At 41.1% G+C, this 24,058-nt stretch overlaps 1 protein-coding gene across 16 annotated transcripts; it reads right to left on the bottom strand.

Moving 5' to 3' along the window:
- Positions 1-156: 156 nt before the first annotated feature.
- Positions 157-21,715, bottom strand: LOC117735778 (AP2-associated protein kinase 1-like). 16 transcript variants are annotated; one of them, XM_034540594.1, is made up of 22 exons: positions 20,831-21,715; positions 17,555-17,673; positions 16,850-16,958; positions 16,248-16,390; positions 15,976-16,097; positions 15,813-15,894; positions 15,548-15,680; positions 15,318-15,421; positions 14,827-14,906; positions 14,576-14,739; positions 13,464-13,639; positions 12,705-12,917; positions 11,899-12,086; positions 11,408-11,601; positions 11,232-11,300; positions 10,604-10,693; positions 8,924-9,028; positions 8,601-8,702; positions 7,786-7,947; positions 7,356-7,445; positions 6,688-6,787; positions 2,698-2,806 (listed from the first exon to the last, which is right to left on the bottom strand). In XM_034540594.1, exons 1-21 carry the CDS (start codon positions 20,982-20,984, stop codon positions 6,693-6,695), a joined length of 2,694 nt encoding a protein of 897 aa, XP_034396485.1. In that variant the 5' UTR covers positions 20,985-21,715; the 3' UTR covers positions 2,698-2,806; positions 6,688-6,692. The 16 variants fall into 16 exon arrangements, with proteins under 16 accessions (XP_034396472.1, XP_034396474.1, XP_034396475.1 ...); XM_034540581.1 differs by lacking the exon at positions 6,688-6,787 and having other exon boundaries at positions 157-2,806; positions 20,831-21,705; XM_034540595.1 differs by lacking the exon at positions 7,786-7,947 and having other exon boundaries at positions 20,831-21,712.
- Between the last annotated feature and the right edge of the window lie 2,343 nt (positions 21,716-24,058).

Raw genomic sequence — 24,058 nt, 5'->3', positions numbered from 1 at the left:
GTACATGGGATGAAAAGTGCACTGACGTAGTGGCATAGAGGTGTACATTAGAATGGAATAGATATACTCAAGTATATTGAGAATATATGTGATTAGTTTGGCCTACTTACACATTTATGTTTTAGAGATGATAAATAACTCCAATAACATCAACTATTTGATTTACATTCGTTTAATAGTTTTTTTTAATTTTTTTTATGACTTACAACATACTTTTCAAAAGGCAGATTGTGCAGTATTTTGAGTGCTATTTTTGTCCAACAGTATCATCAGTTGTTGAATCGTCCAAAGATGTCCTACACAACACTGGTTGAAATACATTACACAGCTGTTACAATCAAACCCCATTCTTAGAGGACCCTGACCGTGTCAGTGACTATGTGCAACCTTCATGTATACAAGTTGGGTGAGAAAAGTGAGCATTTATAAAAAAGATTGTACATTGTGAAAAGAAAGAAGAGGTTTTAAATTGCAACAGAATAATACATGAATTCAACTTTGGGCTGAAACCGGTTGGATCCCCTTTCTTAAAAGTGCCATGATGGGAACCAAAGAGTGTTCCATGATTTTGCAGAGCACAAAGACAATAAAATATTCCCAAATGGCGATGGAATTAAATTCAAAAGGAATGTCATCAATCAGTCACCATTCAAGATCTCACGTAAAAGATACTACCGTTTACAATCCCTGACTGGAACTGCGATGCATAAGTGCTGTAGATATTTGTGCGACTGCAGGAAAGCATCTGTTTTAAGTTGCAGTTAAAAGTTTTCACTTAAGTTGTTCATAAGTGTGAGTCACAGTTAGTACAGTTGGAGTTTACAGAGACCTACGATAGAGCTGCATTAGAGTTGAATGAAAGTCTTGGTGCATGAGCACACTGCAACAATAAATTGTATATTATTGTACACAAATAGTTGGTGCTGAATGTGTGTGCAATAAATTGAAGTAAATGCAGCAGTTTTAAAAAGGAGGGCACAAAAGGCAAAAGTGAATTATTATTATGTGGTCGGAGTTACAAACTGTAAAAGTGTAAGGCTTCAGAGATATCATCTTGTAAAGTAGAAACAAAGAAAAGCGGGCGTTCTACATTTATCTAACACAAGAACTACTATCATGTATTTTCTATGCCTAACATTTAAACAGTTCGTACGTTACATGGAACAAACACTGATATTCCATTTCTATCAGACAGGACATGGACCACAAACACAATACATGACAAAATGCAAAATATTTTGAATGAAAAAAAGTTTCATGTCATATTAACAAATGTTATCCTTAGAACTGTCTTTGCATCAGTATTCAGCATCTGCCTCATAACAAACTGCAAAGCTTAAAGAACAAGGGCCCCAAACTACAGACTTTGAAGGGCATGATTGTAAGGTTGTTTGTAATTATATCAAGCCAGAGATTTGTAGATAAATTCCTCTGAAACATCTTTACATTTTCCTCTTGCAAGCTTCTGTGACGTTATGATCTTGTGATTGAAGCTGAATCACACATTTCTGCAAGATAACACAATGGAGGAATGAGGCGTCATCAGATCAGTTTGACCGTAAAGCTAAAAAATACAGAAAATCAAACAAACTCCCTCACTGTGTGGTGATTTAGAGCGGACACGAAAAGTAACTGAGGTAGGCAATAAAACAATCAAATGCTCGACCACCATGTTGTCTTTGTGTAGATGAACGTACCAAAAGGAGTAAGGACAATGCAAAAGGTAAAAGGATGTGACAGGAAAAATAAAAAAGCAACTAGGAGTCAGAGAATGATGTCAGCTGTTTTTTTACTCTGAGCATTTTAGCATTCAAGTGTAAAGATGACCTTGCACTATCACTAAATGGAGCCAAGAATGAGATCCACGCAGACCTGCAGTCCAGCTGCAGCGCTGGTGACAGCATGCAGTATGCCTGTTGTAGTTTGCATAATTCAGTGATGAGTGCTGATACCCACTGCCCCGACCTCCGAGTGTGCATTCAGGGCTTTTCTTGTGGGGCTTTGAGGTGAAAGGGTGCAGCGACGAAGGGGTCTACAGCGCTCACTTCTGAGGTCCATGAGTGAAGAGGTCCTACAGGGACTGATGCCACAGCAGCTTGCCTGTTCACGTTAGACACTACTCGATGAGCTGATACGGGCTGCTGGGGCACAGGTCCCTCAAAGTGTCGGGAATATTTGGCCAGAGCTTGGGGGCGGAAAGACTGTTGGGCAACTTCTCCCAACACCCCTTGGTCAGGTGTTACAACATGGACTCCAGCGGCATGAGGATATAAGTGCTGGGCTCCTAGAGCCTCCTTTCTTTTTCCAAAGGGAGCCTGAGAGAAAACATCAAACTGCTGCGGCGCTGCAAGGGGGGCGCGTGGAAACGGAGCATTGGAAAACACATCGACTGCTTCTTCTTGCACACTCCGAAAGGGAGCTTTTGAGAAAACATCTGCCCCTTTGGCTGGCTCGTGTACATGTTGGGAGTGATTCTGAGCAAAGGTGCTTGGAGTAGGTTGGTGGAAGGTAGAAGATGGTTGTGTTGGTTCAGCGTTGGAGTGCTGTGATGACTGGAGGGCTAAATCTTGTTCTTCTTCATCCTCAGAGTCCAGCAGCAGAGGTCTGGAGCCGCTGTAGTCTTGTCCTGCTGCATGACTCTCAATGGCACCCTCATCATGCTGCTCTTCTCTATGAGCTTCTTCCTCCTCCTCCTCCTCATCGCTGGAGTGCACACATTCCTCATTTGCTTGAGAATCTCCCTCTGGAGGTTCAGTCTCCTGTCCCTCTCGAAGCATAGAGTAGCCATTACTCTGCCCTTGAACATCTGAATTAGAGAGCAGAGATAGAGAAAAACATATCCGAGGTGAACAAAAACATCAGAAGGTATAAATATTGTCAGTAGCAAGAAACTTTACCACCTGAGGTCCAGCTGCTCATTAATCTACCACACTATCAAACCTCAGTCACAAACAACATACTATACGACCGATGGACCACTTGTAACCACTTAAGAATCAATAATAATGACTCAACAGTGAGAAACGAGCACAAGACTACAACAATACAGACACATTCTACTCTGAACAAGTCACATCCGACAGACAAGACTGGCCCGCTCTACCATTACAACATCAAATAACCTTGTTTCCACAAATTAGTTTCAGCACAGCTGCAGTAGCCTCAACCTTCAAAAACAGGGCCTTGTGTTAGGGGTTATGCTTTTAGTTAGAATTGATTGTGTTGAGGTAGAGGGAGCTCAGAGGGAGGCAATAGGTCTGTGGAAACAAGGACAACAAGCTTTCACAGCAACAGTAGAGGTAATTAGGGACAGACAGGTTTGCACAGATGAGCAGAGACAGTCTTACCTCAGCAGTGTTGACAGCAGCTGTTAACTGGCAGCTCTTGGACAGATGTTAGTTGCAGCCATTAAAAAGGAGTTTTGGTTTTGTTTTAGGTCTTGGGTAACTTCCTTCATCACTCGTCTGTTTTTTTAAAAACTGTCCACAGCCCATTTAGCATATTGTAAACTTGTCTCCATGATTTGAAATAGAGTAAACTGAGCAAAACTGAAGAATTATCTACAGATCACTGGTCAGAGCTGACGCCTGAAACAACAACGAACAGTGAGACTGCTCATGTGAGCGTGGAATAACAGCCATCAATTTCTCAAATACAGCTCAAAGGCCCTGCAGTCTATCTATGGTACAATCTAACAAAGAGGAACACACACCAGAAACCCAAAGCCACGTATCAAAGTTTCAAAGCAGTGACCGGTGATGTGATTTTAAAATAAATGTCTACCAAAACTAGGAGGCATAGAACAACTAAGATATGAGGGGGTGCCAAGAAAGAGAAATAGAAAGAAAGCCTTAAAAAACACTGGAATATGTGACTGATGATGCTTTTACTGAGAAGTGCAAACAATGGTTAAACCCGAACCGGCCATAGTGGGAACCATCAAGTTATATTAGAGTATCTGCAATCTAATGTGGTTCCCATAAGGAAAAATAATCTGCTAATTAAAACAATAAAAATGGAAGAATCAATCTTCTGACTGTCAATAAAGCCAGCTTGCAGTAAAAATCAAAAATCAAATAATGTGACACTTAATTTACATTCACCATAATGCGTTTTATTCATTGTTTCTCATTCTGAACCTTAATTCATAAAAATAGAAGTCCATACTCCACAATGGTCCTGCTTTGACACCTGCCAAATCATGTCAAACATTTTGATATAATCAAAGTACTTTCTATACCTGTCACCATAACAACCCAACCAGCACAACAAGTACATTGGTTTCACACAGCAACACAAGTCAAACTCTACGGCGAAGGCGAGAACTCTACAGCATACAGCACTGTGGTGTCTGACAAGAACATGAAGCGTTATTGTAGGATTTGCATAGATTAGCCACAAAAATGCAAATGGATGGAAAGAAAAAAAGTCTTAGTTGTAATTACCCATGCAAATTCTAACAGTATTGTTGATGTCAATGACTACACTTTACCCTATGTAATACTGGGGAAGGAGGAGGAGAAAACTATTTATGACCCAAACCTCAAGCGTATATCCCAGCGATGGCATATTGGGAGAAATGTTTTCTGTTTCTATGTACATATCTAAGGTGATATGGGCCCTAAAAAGAGACTTATGATGCTGCGATGGACATTGCTTGACGAGAGAAAAGCCAAATTAAAAGATATTACTTGCAAAGTCAGTAGTAGATCAGATCAAATGTGATCAGATGTAAAACAACGTGTATAGCTGTTCGTTCCAAGTCACACGCGGTTCTTATGTTCATCAGCGAAATAATAGAGAACGGTTATCAGAGGCGAGAAGTGCTCCAGAGATATCAGGAAGTTAATTCCGTCATTAGCTCCGTTTTGCTGTCCGTTAGATAAAATCTCTCCCAGTAATGTACAGTAACTTAAGAATGCCAGTGTTATGCACAGAACTGCCGTGGAGAGATATAAAGATTACTTGAGCACATTTGTATCGATGACTTCTAAAACAAGAGCACTAGCTGAATGCTGGACATGAATGGAGAGAAACACAGAGGGGCTTTGGACAGAGGAGAGGGTCAACATCGTTGCGCTCTTAAATACAGCTTCATACACAAATATTGTTTTTATCTATATATCCTTGTAAATTGTACATATTTCATAATGTTACTCAGTTCATACATTTATTCTAAAAGGTCCATAAATAATAGTAATGTTTATTCATACCATGATAGATGAAATGCCTTTAAATATTCCACACAAAAAAAATTCTACTTTTACCAGTGCTGACAAGAGCAAAAAATAACAGTGAATGTATGTACATATAAAAGGGTTTTGATTGTGAATTTCTCTTCTGGCTGAAATGAATGACACATAGGTCAAATGACCTCAACGTATGTGGTAGCAATAGATTGGATAGATAAAAAGAGAGGATGTTAATTGGAGAGGGAGATCTTCATATGAAGCTTATTTGATAGCACAGTACCCATACAAATAACTCAATGAAATCTACATTGCATCTCCCTGTCCATGCTGTTGAAATCTACTCATCCGCACTGACTGTCAGCAGACTTACAACAGCATTATAATACAATCTTTCCTTTAGCTTTGGCATTGCAGCAGGTCAAATAATTTGATTCCCTTGTGTTTCTGTATGCTTATTTACACAATGGGTCAAAGATATGATGGCCAGTGCATGACCCTACTCCTAAAAATATGTAATAAAATGCGAAGTGTTGCCAAAAAAGAAAAGCATCCTGCGATGGCAATTGAGCCCGATTAATCAGCCATATTAACACTATCGACTATTTATATGTGTAGTTTTAAGAGAAATGATACCCTGACTAACATCCAGAAAGAGATGGCAATATACAGGTATGATGAAGCTGCAGTTGTGAATACATGTATGTACTAAGGTAACTTAGGTAAACAGTTGTTGATTGCTGATCTATATTTGAATTCTAGCACAGAATTGCTACGATGGTGCAGACAGTTTGAAAGAAGTCTCCTTCAACAGTAGATCACAACAGAGAAATCTGTAAAGATTTTCTCTTCATTGGTTTACAAACTGGTTCAATCAATGCAAATAGCTCTCAGGAATTCACTCTGGGTGCGTCTTTGATTGGTCAATAATTTAGTTCAATGCATCACATTATCCTGGAGGTCTACAGCATTTCTGACTCCTCACTCTTCAGTCAGACCCCTGACACAAAAAAAGCATGCCTGAAGGTGGCTTGTTTAAATAAAGCGTCAACCCTGAACAAGTACACAAAGTGAACACAATGTGGCTGTGATCAAGCAGTTTAGCGTGCACACATGATGAAAGTCGATCACCATGGCGCAGTGCACTCAATGAGGGAAATGAATGCGAGTGTGAGGAAAGCATGAAGAAGACCATGGTGTAGCCGGGACAGATGCAGTCGATATGCTCAGGCATTAATGATTATTTTATTTTTACTAGTGTGGGAATGTCAACGGCCAGCAGAGATATATAAAGCCAGCTTATCAGGCAACAAGAGATGGAGTTGAGGCCAAGGAGGCACATAAAAAGAAAAGTTCTACTGAACCAATCTATGCTGACTCCTCTGCTGTTTTAATTTATAAGGTGCTACATTAAGTGCCTCGGCTTCCCCAACTCTATCCCCCACCCTCCCCACATCCCTTTGTTAGGATTGCACACTGCCCCTTTGACCTCTCCCACCCCCTCTAGAGGTCGATGAGCTGATCCACCAGCAGAAGGGATCGGGCCAAGTTGGGGATGCTGGACTCTGAACTGCCACTGTTGCTGCGCGAGTGACCACCTGAAACGTGCCAGAAAGAGAGAGAGAGAGAGAGAAAGAGAGACAGAGACAGAAATGGACATGGAAGGAGAGCCGAGGGAGATTGTGAAAAACAAGCAAAAGAATAAGTAATATTAACAGAGATTGTATGGAGAAATTAAGAGCAAGGAGTTGATGAGGGAAAATGATGGCAGAGCAGAGAGATAAATGAACGGGGGCAGAAAGAGAAACAGGCAGAGAGTGAGCTGGGGTAATCTTCATACAGCTGCATCATTACAGGGGGAGAGTAGGGGAATGCCATTCTAACATGAGGAGGCTTTCAAGATAAACTACAAAGAGCCAAACACCTGCAAGGCCGAGAGTCACTGGCAGTATAACATTAAAAACAAAAGAGAGGAAGCCGACTAATGTGAGAGCTTGATGGGATAAAAAGCCTTAATGTGACAAGCACACCCATACTAGACTTCACATCAGCAGTCACAGGAAGGAGCTATGGAACTGAATTAGGGGCTAAGGCATTCCTCTTTTTGGCTCATAGCCTGGGCGTCTGCAGTTGCGAGTGCTCATCTCGGGATTCTGTTAACCTTACCTTGATTTGAGTTTTTGGAGATGAGCACAGGAATAGGGTCAAACTCGTCTTCATTGACCTTCTCCCCACACGACATGAGGAAAGCAGAGTCTGCGGTGAAGGTAGAGGAAGTGAAGGAATGATGGAGGGGGGAAATAAGTTAACTCAGCCAAACGAAAGAGCAAAAAGAAAGTAGTAGGCATGTAGATTAAAAATAGATGGAGCAAGGGCAGCCACAGTATTTAAAAGCCGTGCATTTCATGTGGCTTTTGTCTCTTCTACAAATGAGTCAAGGGTCTGTGAAGCTGTCATTTAATGTGCCTAATTCAATTTCCATATCACAGGTGAACAGGTCCTCCTGTTGGAAGAATATGTAGTCTGTGATGGTTTCACAGGCCATAGAGCCCAGCAGTCATAAGGCTAGCTGAGGGGTGCTGCAAAGAGGTCTTACCGGAAGCTGTCTGACCAGGCAGCAGCTCCTCCAGACAGGATCCAGAGCCAGTGCCCGGATGAGCAGAGGAGGAAGGGAGAGCAGAAACAGACTGGTTTCCATGAGGACAAGTAAGAGATAGAAGATTGCAACCCAGCAGAGAGTCCTCCCCAGTCAGAGAGTCTGAGACAGGATGAAGAAAAGCCAAAGGGACAAAAGGTCACAATACAAATACGATTGTTAGCTGAAGGTGTAGAGGAAATTGAATTGCGTTAGTAAAGCATGATATAATCTCTAATCATAAAAGTCAAAAGAAAGTTGTAAAAAATAAGCTGCAAAGTCTGGGGCAGGAGCAACACTTTAACACTCAGCAGTAGCTATGAACCTAACACGTGCATGCTTGCCACAGCTGGTATCAATCATTGCAGAAAACTGATAGGGAATTTTAGGCAAGATAATTCAAAATCTGTGAAATGTTCTCATTGAAAAGATTGCTTAACACCTTAGAAAAGTTGCTTCAGTGAAGCAACTGTTCCAGTCACTGAAGTGAGCTGCTATTTTAAAAGAGCAACCGGCCCAACTGATTTGTTGTTGCAGTGTTTTTGCCAGGACAGTGTGATCTGGCACAACTGTGCTTGTCAATAATAAATCAGTTTGCGCTTTCTAAGCCTAAAAATAAAGTGATTGCAGTGGTAACAAAATCCATAAGGAAACACTTAGATGACATTAACAAGTAACAAAGGGTTCGTAACCACGACTGGAAACAATTAATACTTGGTGTGAATGCTTCAAAGATTTATGTTAAGCTTTGCTATTTTGTGGTTCAGGACGCTAACCTGGCATGCTGGGAGGGATGAGCTCTGGCTGGCCTGAGAGTCGTTGGGCCTGGGGGGGTTCCAAACCAGGAATCAGTGAATCCACACACATCTCTGCCTTCACTACATGGAGACAGCAAGTGGAAAAGACAGTAGTTTTATAGACACTGCTGGTAATGTAAAATGAATAAAGTTTGTCAAATGCCTTCTTTACTCCTTTCCCTGGTGGGTCTTTCTGACTTTGCGATCATGTGAGTGAAATAGGAGAAGGAAGGCAAGGAAGACGCATGCAGAGCAGACTGGGGATTTTAGAGCAAGGCAGGGGGCAAAAACAAAGCTCGTACCATTGGTGGAGCTCTCTGCAGCACTACTGAAGGGGTTGGCCAGGGTTAAGAGGTCAGGGAGCAGCAGAGAAGGTTCAGGAGACTTCAGTCCCTCAATCAGCTTCTCTGTGAGCAAGCCAGAGGGAAAAGACAAAAAGAGAGGTAATGGACAGGTGGCAAGAGAGAGAAAATGGCAATGAGGGAAGACTTTGTATACTAACAAAAAAGGGGCAAATAAACATAAGAGATATGAAACTCAAACAATGTGGGAGAATATTATATTGACTAGCATCAATGAAGATTATTACAGTTTACAAATACTATTGTAGACATCGGGTTGGCTACACGGCATACATTGTTAGGAACGAAATGTGTTAAGGAGGCAAGAAAAATATATAGGGATAGAGATGATGACTGCATGAAGACCATCATCTAAACATTTTAAGGTCATTTTACATTTACATGACTTGCAATCAGCTTGCTTGCAAACCAAAAGACAACATTAGGATGTGTTAGTTTATTTAGTTCTGCACACCACAGATATTAATTAAAATACCATGCAGAAACATTTCCTCGACCAGTTAGAATTATGGTGCCAAAAAAAGCCATAATGCACTGTCACTGTCCACATGCCAACCCACCAAACTCATTTATTTACTTATATATGTATTTATCTTATTAATATAAATAATTACTGACTCAATTAGGCTGATCTACAGTCCATGCATGAAATGACAAATTACTGACTTTTCACTGCAGCTCGTACTTACAGTGAACTGCTATGGGGCAAAATGGGGTGGGGGTGGGGGGGTCAAGGAATGTGTTGGCTCAGAAAATGGCACAGCAGATGTGACCTTTTGCCCCCTTCACTATTGGAAAGAGGCCAACACTGATGAACGTGTTTTTTTTTACAAATCCTAACATATTCCAGTTCAAGTCAGTAAAGTCAATATAAAGCATATGTAATATATGTATAAAGTAATAAATTCTGTACAATATCTTAATTTTTCAAAAGAGGCAGTCCTCTCAGATACAACTCTCTGTTCCATCAGCAAAAGCCAGACTGAGTTTGCTTGTGTGCATCCAGTTTAGGCTGGTTAGAGAAGATTAACCACACCCTGATTATGTACTAGCCTCAACATTTGTATTCTCTCAGTTCTGGCCTCAAACAGCAACGACACAAAGGAGGTTACACAGCTAAGACGTAGGCACCACTTCTAAAACGGTTAATGGCTAAACTGAGGGGGAAAATAAAGGGCTGGGTCATCTTTGTAACAAAACAGCAAGCTTAACTTTCTCTAGTTCTTAGTGGCAGTAGTAAGCAGGCTCCTCCAGCAGTAAGGCAATCCAATTAACAAAGGAGAACTTGTCCTTTGCGTTACCAGGCAACGGCAAAAGCACAGATCTACAAATGAGATACGATCTAGCTGTAGCTATGGTCTCTATTCATGGCAGTTGACAAGGAGCCACTGTGAGGCTTCCTGCTCAGTCAACATGATAGGACGGTGTACAAATTCAAACCCCTAACCCCAAACTCGCGCTCATAAACTAACCTCAGGGAAGTGTGCTATCCAGAAAACTACTTCGGTAAATAAAATGGTTACTCGTAAACTCTTAAGAATATATTTGTTCAAGAGTCTAAATCCTGAAGGAATCAAAAGGCACGGCTCGTTCTGTTCCATGTTGTGACAAAACAATTACCTGTGGTGTCAGAGAGGGAGAGGGTTTTAAGAGGGTCCGGGACAGTCAACAATGCTGAACCTGCACTGATGATGTCTGCAGATCTTTCAGCTTAACATTATACAGTGAATAAAGATGGAGAAGAACAAATGAGGGAATTTGAGAGCATGCACAACAGAGAAGAGAGTGGGACTCTGGGATGGACCAGACATAAGCTTACGTTTATGACAACTCTAGACATTTGCCAAGACAGCAACAAATAAAGGTCATAATCCAGCAAAATGATTGAAATCCAATATAACAGTGTTGGATGTGGATATTGATAATAATAATAATAATAATAATAATCCATTTAATTTATATAGTGCTTTTCTAGATACTCAAAGACACTTTACATTATACACCGTAGACACAGCTACGGGGAGCAATGCAGGGTTAAGTGTCTTGCTCAAGGACACATCGACTAGGGATTGAACTACCAACCCCTTGATTGAAAGACGGGCATGCTAACCACTGACCCATAGTCGCCCCACAATTGAGAGAAAAGTCCACTTGAAGACTGATCAATGATTCAATGAAAAGCCTCCTGGGGGAAGAGGTATGCAAAGCCATGGGACAGCATAGTGAAAAGAATTAGGCAAAGACATACCTGGAAAAGCAATGAGCCCTGGAATGAGATTTTCACTGGAACCTGTGACCTTCTCTCCTGGTGCAGCATCTGTGCACAAGCAACAAGCAAACAGCAAAGTTGCAATTCATTTTAGATCACACAATTATCTATCAGTGCTGCAGGTGTTAAGTATACAGCAATGAAGTTGAACTTACTCTCAGCTAGCTTTGCAAAGTCTTTGTTAAGGAGCTCCTCTGCTGTTAGTTTTGAGAAGTTATCATCCCCAAAGGGGTTCCAGCTTGGCTGAGTGTTGGGTGCAGCAAGAGCCGATAGGGCGTCACCATCACCTAGATGATACACACTCTGCTGGGATGAGCAGGGGGAGCCAGATGGAGTAGTACTGGCTGATCTGCAGTGCACAGAGGTGTGAACATAAACACGGTTAAGAATGCACAGTGAAATTTGATCATGGACGTTAGGTCTGTGGCTTACTGATGTATGCAAATAAGGCTGTGTGAGTAGAGTTATTTAAAGACTGAATTGGGCGATTCTTCTTCAGCTGGATTCTCTGGGATGTAAAAGGGTTGTTTATCCTCCTTCGGGGTTCTGTCATATGAATGGACTTTCTATTGCCCTTCTCAGCTCACTCAGTGCCATAAGAGGTCAGTTCCTCCACAGATCACTGAAGGGAGTTAATTCTGCTCACTTGGACTTGTTGAGGCTAGCCTCAGCTGCGGCTGCCTGGAGAAGCTGGGTGGACTTGCTGACTGGGACCCCAAACACGGCACTGTGAGTGACATCGCTTAGTATGCGCCTGTGACCGCTTTTAGGGGCCATCTTTGGCGACGAGGGGGGTGTCAATGAGCCGACTCTGTGAATCACTCGACCAGCCGTCTACGAGGAGAAGAAAAAGATACAGAGGCGGAAATATGAGATAAAAATGTCCTTGATGCCAACAGAGATCATTTTAGTGCATGAAGGAAGACAAGCAAAACAGATCCCCAAACATTAAAAAAACAAGCAAGCAAGATCCACTAGATAGGAAAATCTGAAAAAAGGATAATTCGAAAATCACAACCAAAAGAGAAAATCTGGTATGGGAAAAGGGAAAGTATTCCGAGAAGAGAGATTGTATAGAAACAGATGCACCCAATAAATAGAGTTTACAGTAATACATAGAGTAGGGTCAATAACACATTAAAAAGACAATTAAGATAGTTGAAAGAAGCAGTTTGGAAAGCAACACTAAATGATTTAGTTATCATGCGACTTATACTGTATTTAACTGCAGCAATGACGTCTTTCTAAGATGGCATTAAAGGGAGCATTTCGATCTACATGGCATTCAGACGGTCACATTTAATATATTCTGTGAGACCATTCTTGCCTTCCATCTGCCACGGTGGAGGGAAAAGTACACATTTGGATGTGATTGGTTAGAAACAAGCTGGTAATCAACTCCCAAACCCAAAAGAGTAGCAGACGGAAGCAGGAGTAGGATGTTACCACAACCTCTGAGTCAGCTGCAGGGCTGACTGTAGACTCAGGGATGGAGGTGAGATGAGAAGCTGCCGTTTCATGGACAGGTGCTACATGCTGCTGGTGTTGCAGTTGCAGGGCAATAACTGGAGGAACAGTTTTATGTTTGGACTGCAGCACCGTACACGCCTGAGACGCTTTTTGTAGTTGTTGCTGATGCTGGAAGAGGCTCTGTACCAGTTGATGCTACATAGGAATACCATACAGCCAACAAATGAGGTGGACCCATGACTTACAGCTCTTTGACAAATGCAGCAGCCTTTTTAAACTAAATACTTTTCATGATTTGTTACCTACTTTTCTGACAGTACACAATGAAGATGCGACATAAATCAAGATGCAACATAAGACAGATATAGGGAGACAGATATAGAGTTATTCATTCACAACATTTAGTTGTCTAACTTTAGTTTATTAAATAATATTTGTATCCCTAAAAAGGCGCAGATTCTGTCTGCAGAATATAGTATTGTATGCATGTAATATTTTAATGATACCGACACACTTTTAATAGAAGATAATAAACAAGTTGCTTGGAAGGAGTCCTGTACTCTACCTGTAAATAATGTGCAAAAATTACATCTCAAAAACCTCTTAATCAAATTTTCAAACCCAAAGAATGGTATATATTTGTCATTGTCACACACTTTCCCTCAGTATCCCTGTGTGAAGTTCAAACACAATCTGTGTGACAAAGAAGTATTTCCATTCTTGTTCTGCCAGGATGCCTACCTGCTGGTTGCTCTGTGGGCTTAAGTAGGCCGAGGCTTGCTGCTGCTTTATGAGGAGCTGCTGATGCTGTGTTGTGGCCTGTGGCTGCATGTTGGCTGTCTGAGCTGGATGCGGTGCAGCAGGAGCCTGTTGAGCAGCCTGGAAAGCAGCTGCAGCTGGGACATTGATGCCAACACCTGGAAAGGAGAATGAGGTGAACATAGACCTATCATTTATCACATCAGGAGTATATTTTTAAAATGCACCCACATTTCTGGTGACCTGTAGAATCTGTGCAAATAACAATTGCAAAGATTCTTGTTTTGATCCAAATAAAGCCCTAGATGGGCTGGCTTTATCGCAGACCTCGGTGTTTCGTCTTATGTGGGATTTTAATAACCTGCTCTGGTCTGTGCAGCATTTTGGTCAACATAGGTGGTTTATAAATATGTTTTGTATATAAATTGAGTGATTACTGTATATGGTCAATTACACAAACTGTTGTAAACATGAAAGGTAATTTGGGTGTTTGTGCAAGTAAGTATGCGATTATAGGCCTTTTTGAATGTCTTTCAAAATGATTTAATATTATTTAGTCAAGTTGATGATTTAGGCTTAATCTCCACTTTCATCTTAAGACAATAATAAGGGAGTACTCTACTATAGTCTAGGGTATCAATTAATGCATTTATTTATATTTACATGTATTTGGTGTTTCCCCCCCCCGTTACAACACATAATATATTTGAAATCAGAAAACACTACCTCCTTTTAGACCCATCCAGTGAGTGAGTTAACACTGCATATTAAAAAACATGACGGTGTGCCAGTGTAATTAATGTGACATCACACCACCATCTATTCTGCGAGTGAGCCACAGATGAATAGCCTTGTCCAAGTGTGAATGTCAAAAGCCTCATAAAAAGACGATTAAAAGCTTTTTAAGAATGGGTTACTTGAACCACTGGGAATACAAGCCCTTGACAGGCATTGGAGTCAAATTCTTGAATAGTTTATTATGCTGAGTTCAAAACAAGATGTCACTTTGAGTACAGGATAACTCTCTCCATAAACGCAGGCCCATATTACTGTGATAGAATGGTCTTAACCTTGACACACAGAGTTCCTCATACCTATTGCCTGTGGTGCTCCAACAGCCACATTGGGTCTCTTGCGTGGAGTGAGAGCTGGCTGGATTGGAAGAATGCCTGATATCGGCTGGGGCTGAGCCTGGCCAGCCTTGGGTCGTTGGCGAGGTGCAATTGAAGTTTCCATAGTTGGAACGCGGTCTGTGATCCTGATGGAAGGAAAGGAGAAAATTGACAAGTAATGTCGGAGTTTCTTACAACGATAAAAACTAAAATGCTCTTTTTTTTCCCATCACCTGGCTTTGGTTTGACTCTTTTTGGCCACCGCTTCACTGGCTCTGATAGGCTCGGGAAGTTTTGCAGGAATAGGTGAATTCTACAACAGTAAGAGGATTTGCATTATTTATTTGATCAAGGATAATGGAACCAAAGAGCTGACATTTCCTCACATCAGTAAAATATTAATAAACATTTTGAGTGTCACAGCTACTCTAGTATGGATTTACAGCTTCCATGAATGCACACTATTGCCCACTTTAATAACTCTTAAAGGGGTGATGTAAGAAATTTGGAAGAATCAAAAGACCAATTGCTGAGCTACTTTGTAAATGAATTAGAACATGTGGATGAATGGAGGGCAGCCAACCGGCCAAAGCTATACAGTTAGTTGCCCTCCAATATCATTATCTCCATAAAAAACAATGTGTAAAAAAGAGCTGACGTTATATTCAACACTAAACCTACAGCATAGTCTCATCTCAGATTCCTGCCAGTCATGGTGACTTACATGCTCATTTGGTACAGGACACTCTTGTCGTGCCAGTTTAAAGGCAAAGTGGGATATTTGGTAGATGTCTGGTCTCTTATCTGGGTCAGGTTCCAGCATGTACCCTGAGAAATCAACGAACAAAGGATGTTTATTTTGAGTCAAACACAGTCTTACACATTCAAACTCACAGTAATTGCACACGCTGCAAGTAGGACAGTGTGTATATTTGGCAGAATAAGGTTACTCACTGATGAGACAGTGCATGTCCTGGGAGTAGCGGGAGTTGTCTGGGATAGTGAAACTTCCATCACAGATAGCTACTTGGCTCTCCCCAAAAGGTAGTGTGAAGTAGCACAGCTTATAGAGTAGACAACCCATGGCCTGTTAAGACAGAGAATCAACACTTTTCATGGTAGCTCTTACTGATGCACATATGTCACAATCATGGTGAATAATGTGATCATAGAGTCATCATAATGTGGCATAAAAGGTAGTGAACACAGTCCTTCTCACCCAAATGTCTGCCTTTGTTGTGATAATCATTCCACCATAGAGGTTGACCATTTCTGGAGCGCGGTATGATAGAGTAGTGTACCTGGTTTTAAGAATAGACCAATGAGCTCCTGAATTTTAATAAGCGAAGGGATTGAAGGTATAAAGGGCCCAGAAAACTCACTTTTTGATTTCCTCTTCCACAACTGCAATCCCCTCTGTCTGAGGGTTTTGGAAGTGGTTAGTGGCACTTCCAAAGTCACAGAGCACGTAGTGTCCCCGGTCGTGGAGAAGAATATTTTCCACCTATATGAGAAGATAAGATAAGACCTTTTAGAACTCATAGTGCATGAGATAAACAACATGTCACAATAAATTACTTCCAAGTAATTAGAGTGGCCATCAATTAGCTAGCCTTATGCAGGGAGTAGTATATTGGGAAATAATTAGACTTGCCTTGAGATCTCGATGGACGATTGGAGACTTGCACTGGTGGACACAAGCGACTGCCTCACACGTGTCACAAAAGATCTGTAACACCTCGGCTTCAGTGAAGCCTGTCTGCAACCGCTGGTTCATTAGGTTAACCACCTGCCCACCTGCATAAAACAAAAGGGTCAATAAAGACTCTATACATTTCAACTGATAGCAAGTTAATGGTATACCATGTAACTATAATAAAACACAACATTAACTGCTTCTATAAAAGTTTTTGTCAATTTTTAATCTGTGAGAAATACTATAACTTCCTTGTTAAATATATGGATATAACCATCTATTTCTACAATAAAGACAAACGCTTATATGTATCTAATAAAGGTCTGCCATGACATTTCACACAGTTTTATTACATGAAGGCTGTGAAACAGCCAGCGGACAACATTGTACATCTGCTTTGATTTCAACCGTGCAACAAACTTGATCATTTAAAAATAAGAAAAAAAACTTGTACACAAACTGCAATATTTGCCTTTGACCAGAACAGGATGCCGTGAAAGGCCGAGGGTAATGGAGCTCTGAAGTCAACAAAGATAGACATGGGAGGTGGGCCCATTTACCTCGACAGAAGTCCATTAAGATTAGGACTTCCCACACATCACCAGCTCCAACTGCAGTTATGCTGGAGTCCAGAAAACCAACTATGTTTTTGTTGCCCACTAGGTCCCTCTGTGTAAACAAACACAGAGAAAGCAACAATGATAAACAATGGCGATACATTTTTCATAGATTTAACAGTCCTAAAACATTTGGGTTAGTAAATTACTAAATACAGCCATAACTAAAACATTTGGGTTAGTAAATTACTAAATACAGCCATAACTATTCAGTCTATCTTGAACAGAAGATATATGTTGATTATCTCCCAAAGGCTATTGCTGGATGATAACTATCCAGCAATAGCCATGCCACCCAGGGTGTGGCTGCAGGAACTGGTTAGTTTCCCTTACAGTAAGGACTCCATTTAGGAAGTGGACAGGCAAGGGAGATTATATTGCATTAATTACAACCCAATCTTATGTTACTATCACTATTCCTGGGTCAAAGATTAGTTCAGATTAGTATTCAGGGTCACTCACATTCAGACCATTTTTTTGTATGCAACTACATTTTCTGATGCTGTTAATTCCACGGCAGGTTAACAGAAACAACTAATAACACAATCCACTCGTACATGACCATCTCCAATAAGTGTCAAAAAGAAAAATGTAGTGTGTAATGTGTTTGCTACACTCTGCAGTCAGTTACTGGGCTGTTTAACTTACCATTATCTGAATCTCAAGTTGGCAGACTTGTAAATCATGTTCATTGTTGACATACATCCTTTTTAGTGCACAACGTACGCCTTGATGAGTCCGTACCAAAAAAACTATGGCAAAACCTCCTACAAATGATTGGAGACAGAGAAGGAGAAATGGAATGAACACACACATTTCATAAATGCAATACGATCGAAATAAATGATAATCTAGAATTAGTAAAAGATATCTTGTTATTAGTGGGTTTGCAGCAATGCCTTCCATGTTTGTTTTTTTACATAAACATATAAATATATTGAGTGATTCACAACAGTCAGTGTCAGCTTTTCCAGTGAAACCAAGAAACACTTTTACAGTCTCTACAGTATCTTTTCTGAGAATACAGAAGTGAGAGAATTCGTCATCCCACCTTTGGTTGCAGGGATACCAACATATGGGGAAAACCACAAGATCATCCATCTCCAGCAACCACACAGATGAAAAAAACATATTTCTTTCAACAGACATGAATAAATATACCTGAGTCAAGTCAAAGTATGATACCAATTACACATGAAGCCTGCATCTCATGTTTTTATATGAATAGACCTGCACTGCACTGAAATGTTTGACTGTGGGATAATCTATTGTCTTCACTGACTTCTAGACATAAACTGCATCAGCTTGCATTTAGTCTCTCTCTTAATTTTGTGTTGACAGCATGTAGCAGCTTTCACCGTGAAGGCTGTGTTTACGGCAGCTCTGCTGATCACAGCTTATACTCATGCCGTGCACTGGGCTGACTCATCCAGCTCGCATCACTAAGCTAAGGGTTACTCTGTGTGACTGGTCTGGGCGACGTTTAAGTGGGACTTCCTGAGACAACGTTAATGTGAGCCGTATCATTAAAGAAATGAATTGAGTACAAACAGTCAAATAAACACAATAACCCTCCTTACTATGGTATCATGTGTGTTTTAGTGTTTGGTTCTGTAGGGGACAGGGTGTTGCTGGATTACCATAAATGATAAGAATAACACATCACACTTATGTCATCAGCTATAAATTCAATACTGTAAATTTCACAATGAAATGCAAAACTGTGCGACACAGTGCTGCACCAACAGAAATGATAGTGTCAGAACACTAGGTTGACTACTTTGTGTTATTAAGACAGAGTGATTGAGAAATAGGTTATGGTGAGAACAATATCAAACTAATTGAGAACCTATCCTGAATCAGAATAAAGAGAAGGAAGAGCATTTCATGAGCACATGAAACATGGGCTTTAAGTGTGCGTGCGTGTGTCAGAGTTCAGATAGTTGAACCCCGCAGTCTTGTGCAGTCTAATCTGAGATGATTGACTGTAAGAAATTAAAAGGATTAGCAGCCTTCTTAAGCAACGTGTTTAGCAGTGGTCTACAATCTAAGTCGGCAGTGTGAGCGAATAATTATAGGTACAGCTACAAATAGGCTAGCCACTGTCTCTTGACGGAACTGACTGTCAGGATTATACCACTCTAGCTTGTGGATACCTTAAAGAATACACCTTAAGGCCCTAAAATAAAAAAATGCAGCAAACTAATGTTTAGTTGCAATTTGTCATCAGTTTGTAGAGGAATCTACATACCATCAAGGCTTAGGACTACTCCACGTGTCCTCACAACTACTAGTTTACAAACATGATCCTGTTGATAGTAAAGACAGAAACCTGTGTCTCTGAACGTCCTCAGATGGCTAGTTGAGAACAAATCAGACGTCTGTCCGATGCCCAAATGTCTAAAATGCAAACTGCAATAATGACATGATTCCAAATGAATCTTTCAGCCTGAAGCTGCAATAGCAGTCTGAATTGTGTCTGTATATAATGAAAAGTGTCTTTATTTCAGCTAAAAGCAAGTTCCACAATGACAACAAAGGGAGTAGACACAGAAAGAAAGAAAAAAGACACAATTTCAAAATGGAGCAGCCATCTAATAGCCCAGACTACAACCAAAGCCATCTGAATAAATAGTCCTAGTGACACTGGGGGAGAGTCGCATTGCAAGCAGTAGGTCCACTGCTAGAGCAAGATAAAATATGATAATGCAGAAAAACATTCCAACTAGCATTTTGTAAAAGAGTCATAATTCTGGGGGAAATATTAACTTTCATGTACTATGGAATATACTGTTTATAAAGTCCTAACAATTACCAGTCTGAATGGTGCCTCCCTCAAATGAATGTCAGCGAAGCTTTTTACAGAACTGATAAGAAAACTAACTCACACTCACGGAATAAACAAATTCCAGGAAAGGTTTCCACTGATGCTTCAGTGCAGGGTAGACTGTGTCTGTCTAACCCCTTCATAAAGCCACAATGTGGCCAATCTATAGTAGTGATGAATTAATCAGTCTTCTTTCATCTATTATTTAGTAGCATGCACTCTTAGCTAACAGAGCATGACTGCAGACTCTCATTGCAAATACAAATGACCATGTGAAACCTGTTAGCCCTATCAAGAAGCCTGGTTAACTGTGTTCAGGTTAAGACCAGTTTCCAACCAAACATGCATCACCCTTTAACTCAATGATTTACGTACTGCAAGATTGTGTTCACATAGATAAATGCAGGCCCAAGGAAATACGTGATAAAAATCCCACCTTTTCACAAAGTCATGTTGTATGTGGCTGCACATCCTGATAACCTTTCCCTCATTCTAAAACAACAAGATATTGTTAATCAAATCTTTTGAAATCTACAATGTGTGATTCGTCACTCCCTCTGTAAATATCGAGACAGATGACTCATCATGGCATCGGTCCCTTACAATACAGTAGAACATCCAGTTATGAAATGTTCCTCCCAGCCTCCAGGTAAAGAGTGCAGTCATGCAAAGAGAAGACAACACGCCCTCTCACACGTTTGAATGTGCTGCTTTTCCCCCCACTCTAGTGGCCATTACATAGAAGAAAACAAGCTCCGGCCACATAAGAGAAGAACAGTGATTGTATCAACGCTACCTGACAAGTAAATGAACACCAACAGAGCTTCCTCGGGTGGTGACAATTAACTAATACAGTAACTGTTAAAAGCCTTGTGCCATAAGCATGTCCACTGCCGTCCCCATAAGGGTCATATAATTAAGGGGGTACTACGTTGGCCCTCTAGCGAGGCCATAGCCCAAGAAAACCAGGGACACTTATTTATTTAACCAATGACACCGACTGTTCGTCCTCACGACAACATGCAGGTCAGACGGCGGATTTCAAACACATTCGTGTTACGTGTGTAATCCACACAACAGAAAGCCACATAGTTCACCTTCGGCGACAATTTCCTCGACGGTCACTTGATATCGTCCAATGGTGAAGACCCGTCCAATGAAGCTGTCGTCGCCGCCGGAACCAGCGCCTCCTCCCCCGGGTCCGGGCCCAGAGCTCACCAACTCCCGACGAGAATCAAAGAATTTCTTCATTTCCCCTCCTCGGTTGCTATCCAAAGCACGGCCAAGTCCAAAATGTGCACGTATCGTTAGAAGAGCTGTGGTCCAACCAGTCCCCGTGCGCTCGTCGAGGCGCTGGTTTTAAGGCTTCAGTCGTTTTTAGATAATTGAATGAATGCGGTTGGCTAACGTCAAGCTAAATGCTAGCCAACGATCTGGTTCTCAAAATGCCCCACACAGCCCGACGCTGCTTGGCTAACTCATGGTGTGAACAGCAGGCAGAGTCAAATATTGTTGAGGAAAGAATAAGACAGTGCGCTCATGCGGAAGTAGCCGCTGTCCACGTTGAACCGAGAGCAGCACTAACTTAGCAATGAGCCCGAAGAAACACTTGCTAGCCGTGAGCTCACCTAGCGAGCTAGCTCAGCAGCTAGGTGCGGTGACAGCTGTCAGGTGATAGGCTGGCAGCCAGGTAGGTCCTCAGTGTCCAATGCAGCTTATTACACATCTCCACCGATGTCATTCAACCGAAATGTTACTTTGTTCGCGTGCTGCTTTACTCGTCTGTGTCGGAGTGAAAGTGACAGATCTCCACTGCTTTTGTTGCGTCCAGCCGGCTGGTCCTTAATGACAGCTAAGGCAGCTACAAACAGACGAGATGCTAACAGGGAGAGTCCTCTCTGCAGACTTCTTTGGATGTGATTGGTCAGACGAATACCAGACTTCCTGTCAGTTGACACTAGTCCCTTGTCCCTTGGATCTGGTCCCCCAAAATATAAAAAACAAAAAGGCCCTCACTCTTCAAAAGTAACAACTTGAGCAGCTCAGTGCTGCTCGGATCAGCTATAATCTCTAAACTGCCTTGAGAGCCGCAGGAATTATAAGCATAGTTATATGCATAGTAGTGCAATAGTTTAAAAAGCTAATAATGTGTATTAAGATTGTTCATGATACACCTAGGTGCACATTTGTATTGAGTATTTAAAGAAAATGTATATAATGTGCTCAATATGACCATAAATGCAGGCACTTAAAGAAACTAGAACATGCATTGGGATGCTGAAAGCTGAAACATTTGAAAAGGGAAATTTACCTGCTGAAAAGTGTTGAAGCCCAAAAGCATTGGACTCACCTGCTGAACATCCCAGTGTATATAAGTGAGTATAAAGTGAAAGCGGTGCAATGTTGATTCAATTTGAGGAGGATCTGGCCAGAGGTGTATTATTATAAAGTCTGATTGCAGTTGGCAGGAATGTTCTCCTGTATCTGTCTTTGTGATAGCGGCGCTGAAGCAGTCTGTTGGAGAACATGCTCCTCTGTCCCTGCAGTAGGTGGTGGAAAGGGTGGTCAGCGTTATCCAATATGGACAATAATTTCTTCAGTGTCCTCCTCTCCACCACCTGTTCCGGATAGTCTTGTTAAAATAAACACTGACTGACTGACAGATGCACTGACTGACTGAGACAGTGACTAACTGACTGACTGACAGTTACTGACTGAGAGAGACAGTGACTGACTGACTTACAGTGACTGACTCACTGATAGACAATGACTGACAGTGACTGACTGACACTGACTGACTGACAGTTACTGACTGAGACAGTGGTGAACTGACTGACAGAGACTTGATGACGGTGACTGACTGACTGACAGACTGACAGGGATGGACTAACTGACTCAGACAGTGATTGACTTACAGAGACAGTGACTGACAGTTACTGAGAGAGAAAGAGACTGACTGACTGAGACGGTGGCTGACTGACAGAGACTGACTCACTGACAGTGACTGACTGACTGACTGAGACAGAGACTGACTCAGACTGTCTCTGTTAGTCAGTCACTGAGACTGACTGAGATGGTGACTGACTAACAGACCGCATGATACTGACTGACAGAGACAGTGACTGACTCACTTGAGTCCCCAAACTCTTCCAAGACTGCACTGACCTTTCCATATTCAAATCTCAAATAAAAACCCACCTCTTCAGAACTGCTTTTGTGTGCTCTATATTTTTATTGTATATCACTTTTAGGATGTTTTTAAAATGTTTGTAAAGTGTCTTTGAGTATTGTGAAAAGCGCTATATAAATCAAATTATTATTATTATTAAAGTATTATTATTATAACACTAATTCATCACGTTTCTGAAAACCATAATTGCAATAAAATCTCAATAATTTATGATCACCCAACGTCATAAGGTTGATTCTGTTTTAAACTGACTTCACTATCGTGCTACATGATTAAGGATAAATATGAACCGAGATTACCTCGGTTACAATTTGGATAGAAACCTGTCTTAACGCATGCACACACACACGGTTGAAGAAAAAGGAGAATACAGAAATGCAATAAAAACGGCGATGCAAAGAGAGGGGTTTTTCCACATCAATAAAAAGACAATGGAAAATATAATGAAAAATATGAGAATCATTTCAATGGGAAAGAGACTGATGCTGATGATTAAAGCGGTGGACCTGCCTATTAATTATAAAAAACAATGATTTCATCGTGGTACAGTAATAATATGACAATTACTATAAGTTGTTGTGTTATTATTGTAAATTAGAATTATTATTAAGTTATAGTAATATCAATGATTAATGGAGTATTAGGATGTGTAGCATTATAACAGTATTAGTACATATTACAGTCAAAAGTGACAGGTAGTTATAACAATGCTATGTGTGTGTTTAAATCGTGTTAATTTCCCTTAATTGTTATAATTTCTCGCGTGTGATTTGAAAACGATCCAGTAGGTGGAGGCTCTGCAGCATTTTACATTCAGTGCGCCATAAAAATCTACAGAAGAAATTTGCGATGTCTGCTGTCGTAAACAACGTCAAGATGTCGGAAGGACCAGCTCAGCGAATATACCAGGGGCGCCGAACGAGTGCCGCTGTCCTGACTCCTGACTGACGCCTGCCACAGACTTGCCAAATGCTTGCCACAGTCAGTAATCACACGCGCTGTCTCTCCTTTATTTGGCTGCATCCATACAGTGTGAGAGTGTGAGAACTTCTCCTGCAGGGGTCCTTGTTTCATCACTAAATATTATGATTCAGACCCTGTTTTTTTAAAATTTTCTAACAATAATACTACCGTT

The sequence above is a fragment of the Cyclopterus lumpus genome, chromosome 9 (genome assembly GCF_009769545.1).
Source record: "Cyclopterus lumpus isolate fCycLum1 chromosome 9, fCycLum1.pri, whole genome shotgun sequence".
NCBI classification, from domain to species: Eukaryota; Metazoa; Chordata; class Actinopteri; order Perciformes; family Cyclopteridae; genus Cyclopterus; species Cyclopterus lumpus.
The sequence above is the reverse complement of the archived record's forward strand: the minus strand, read 5'-3'. Positions and strand labels throughout refer to the sequence as shown.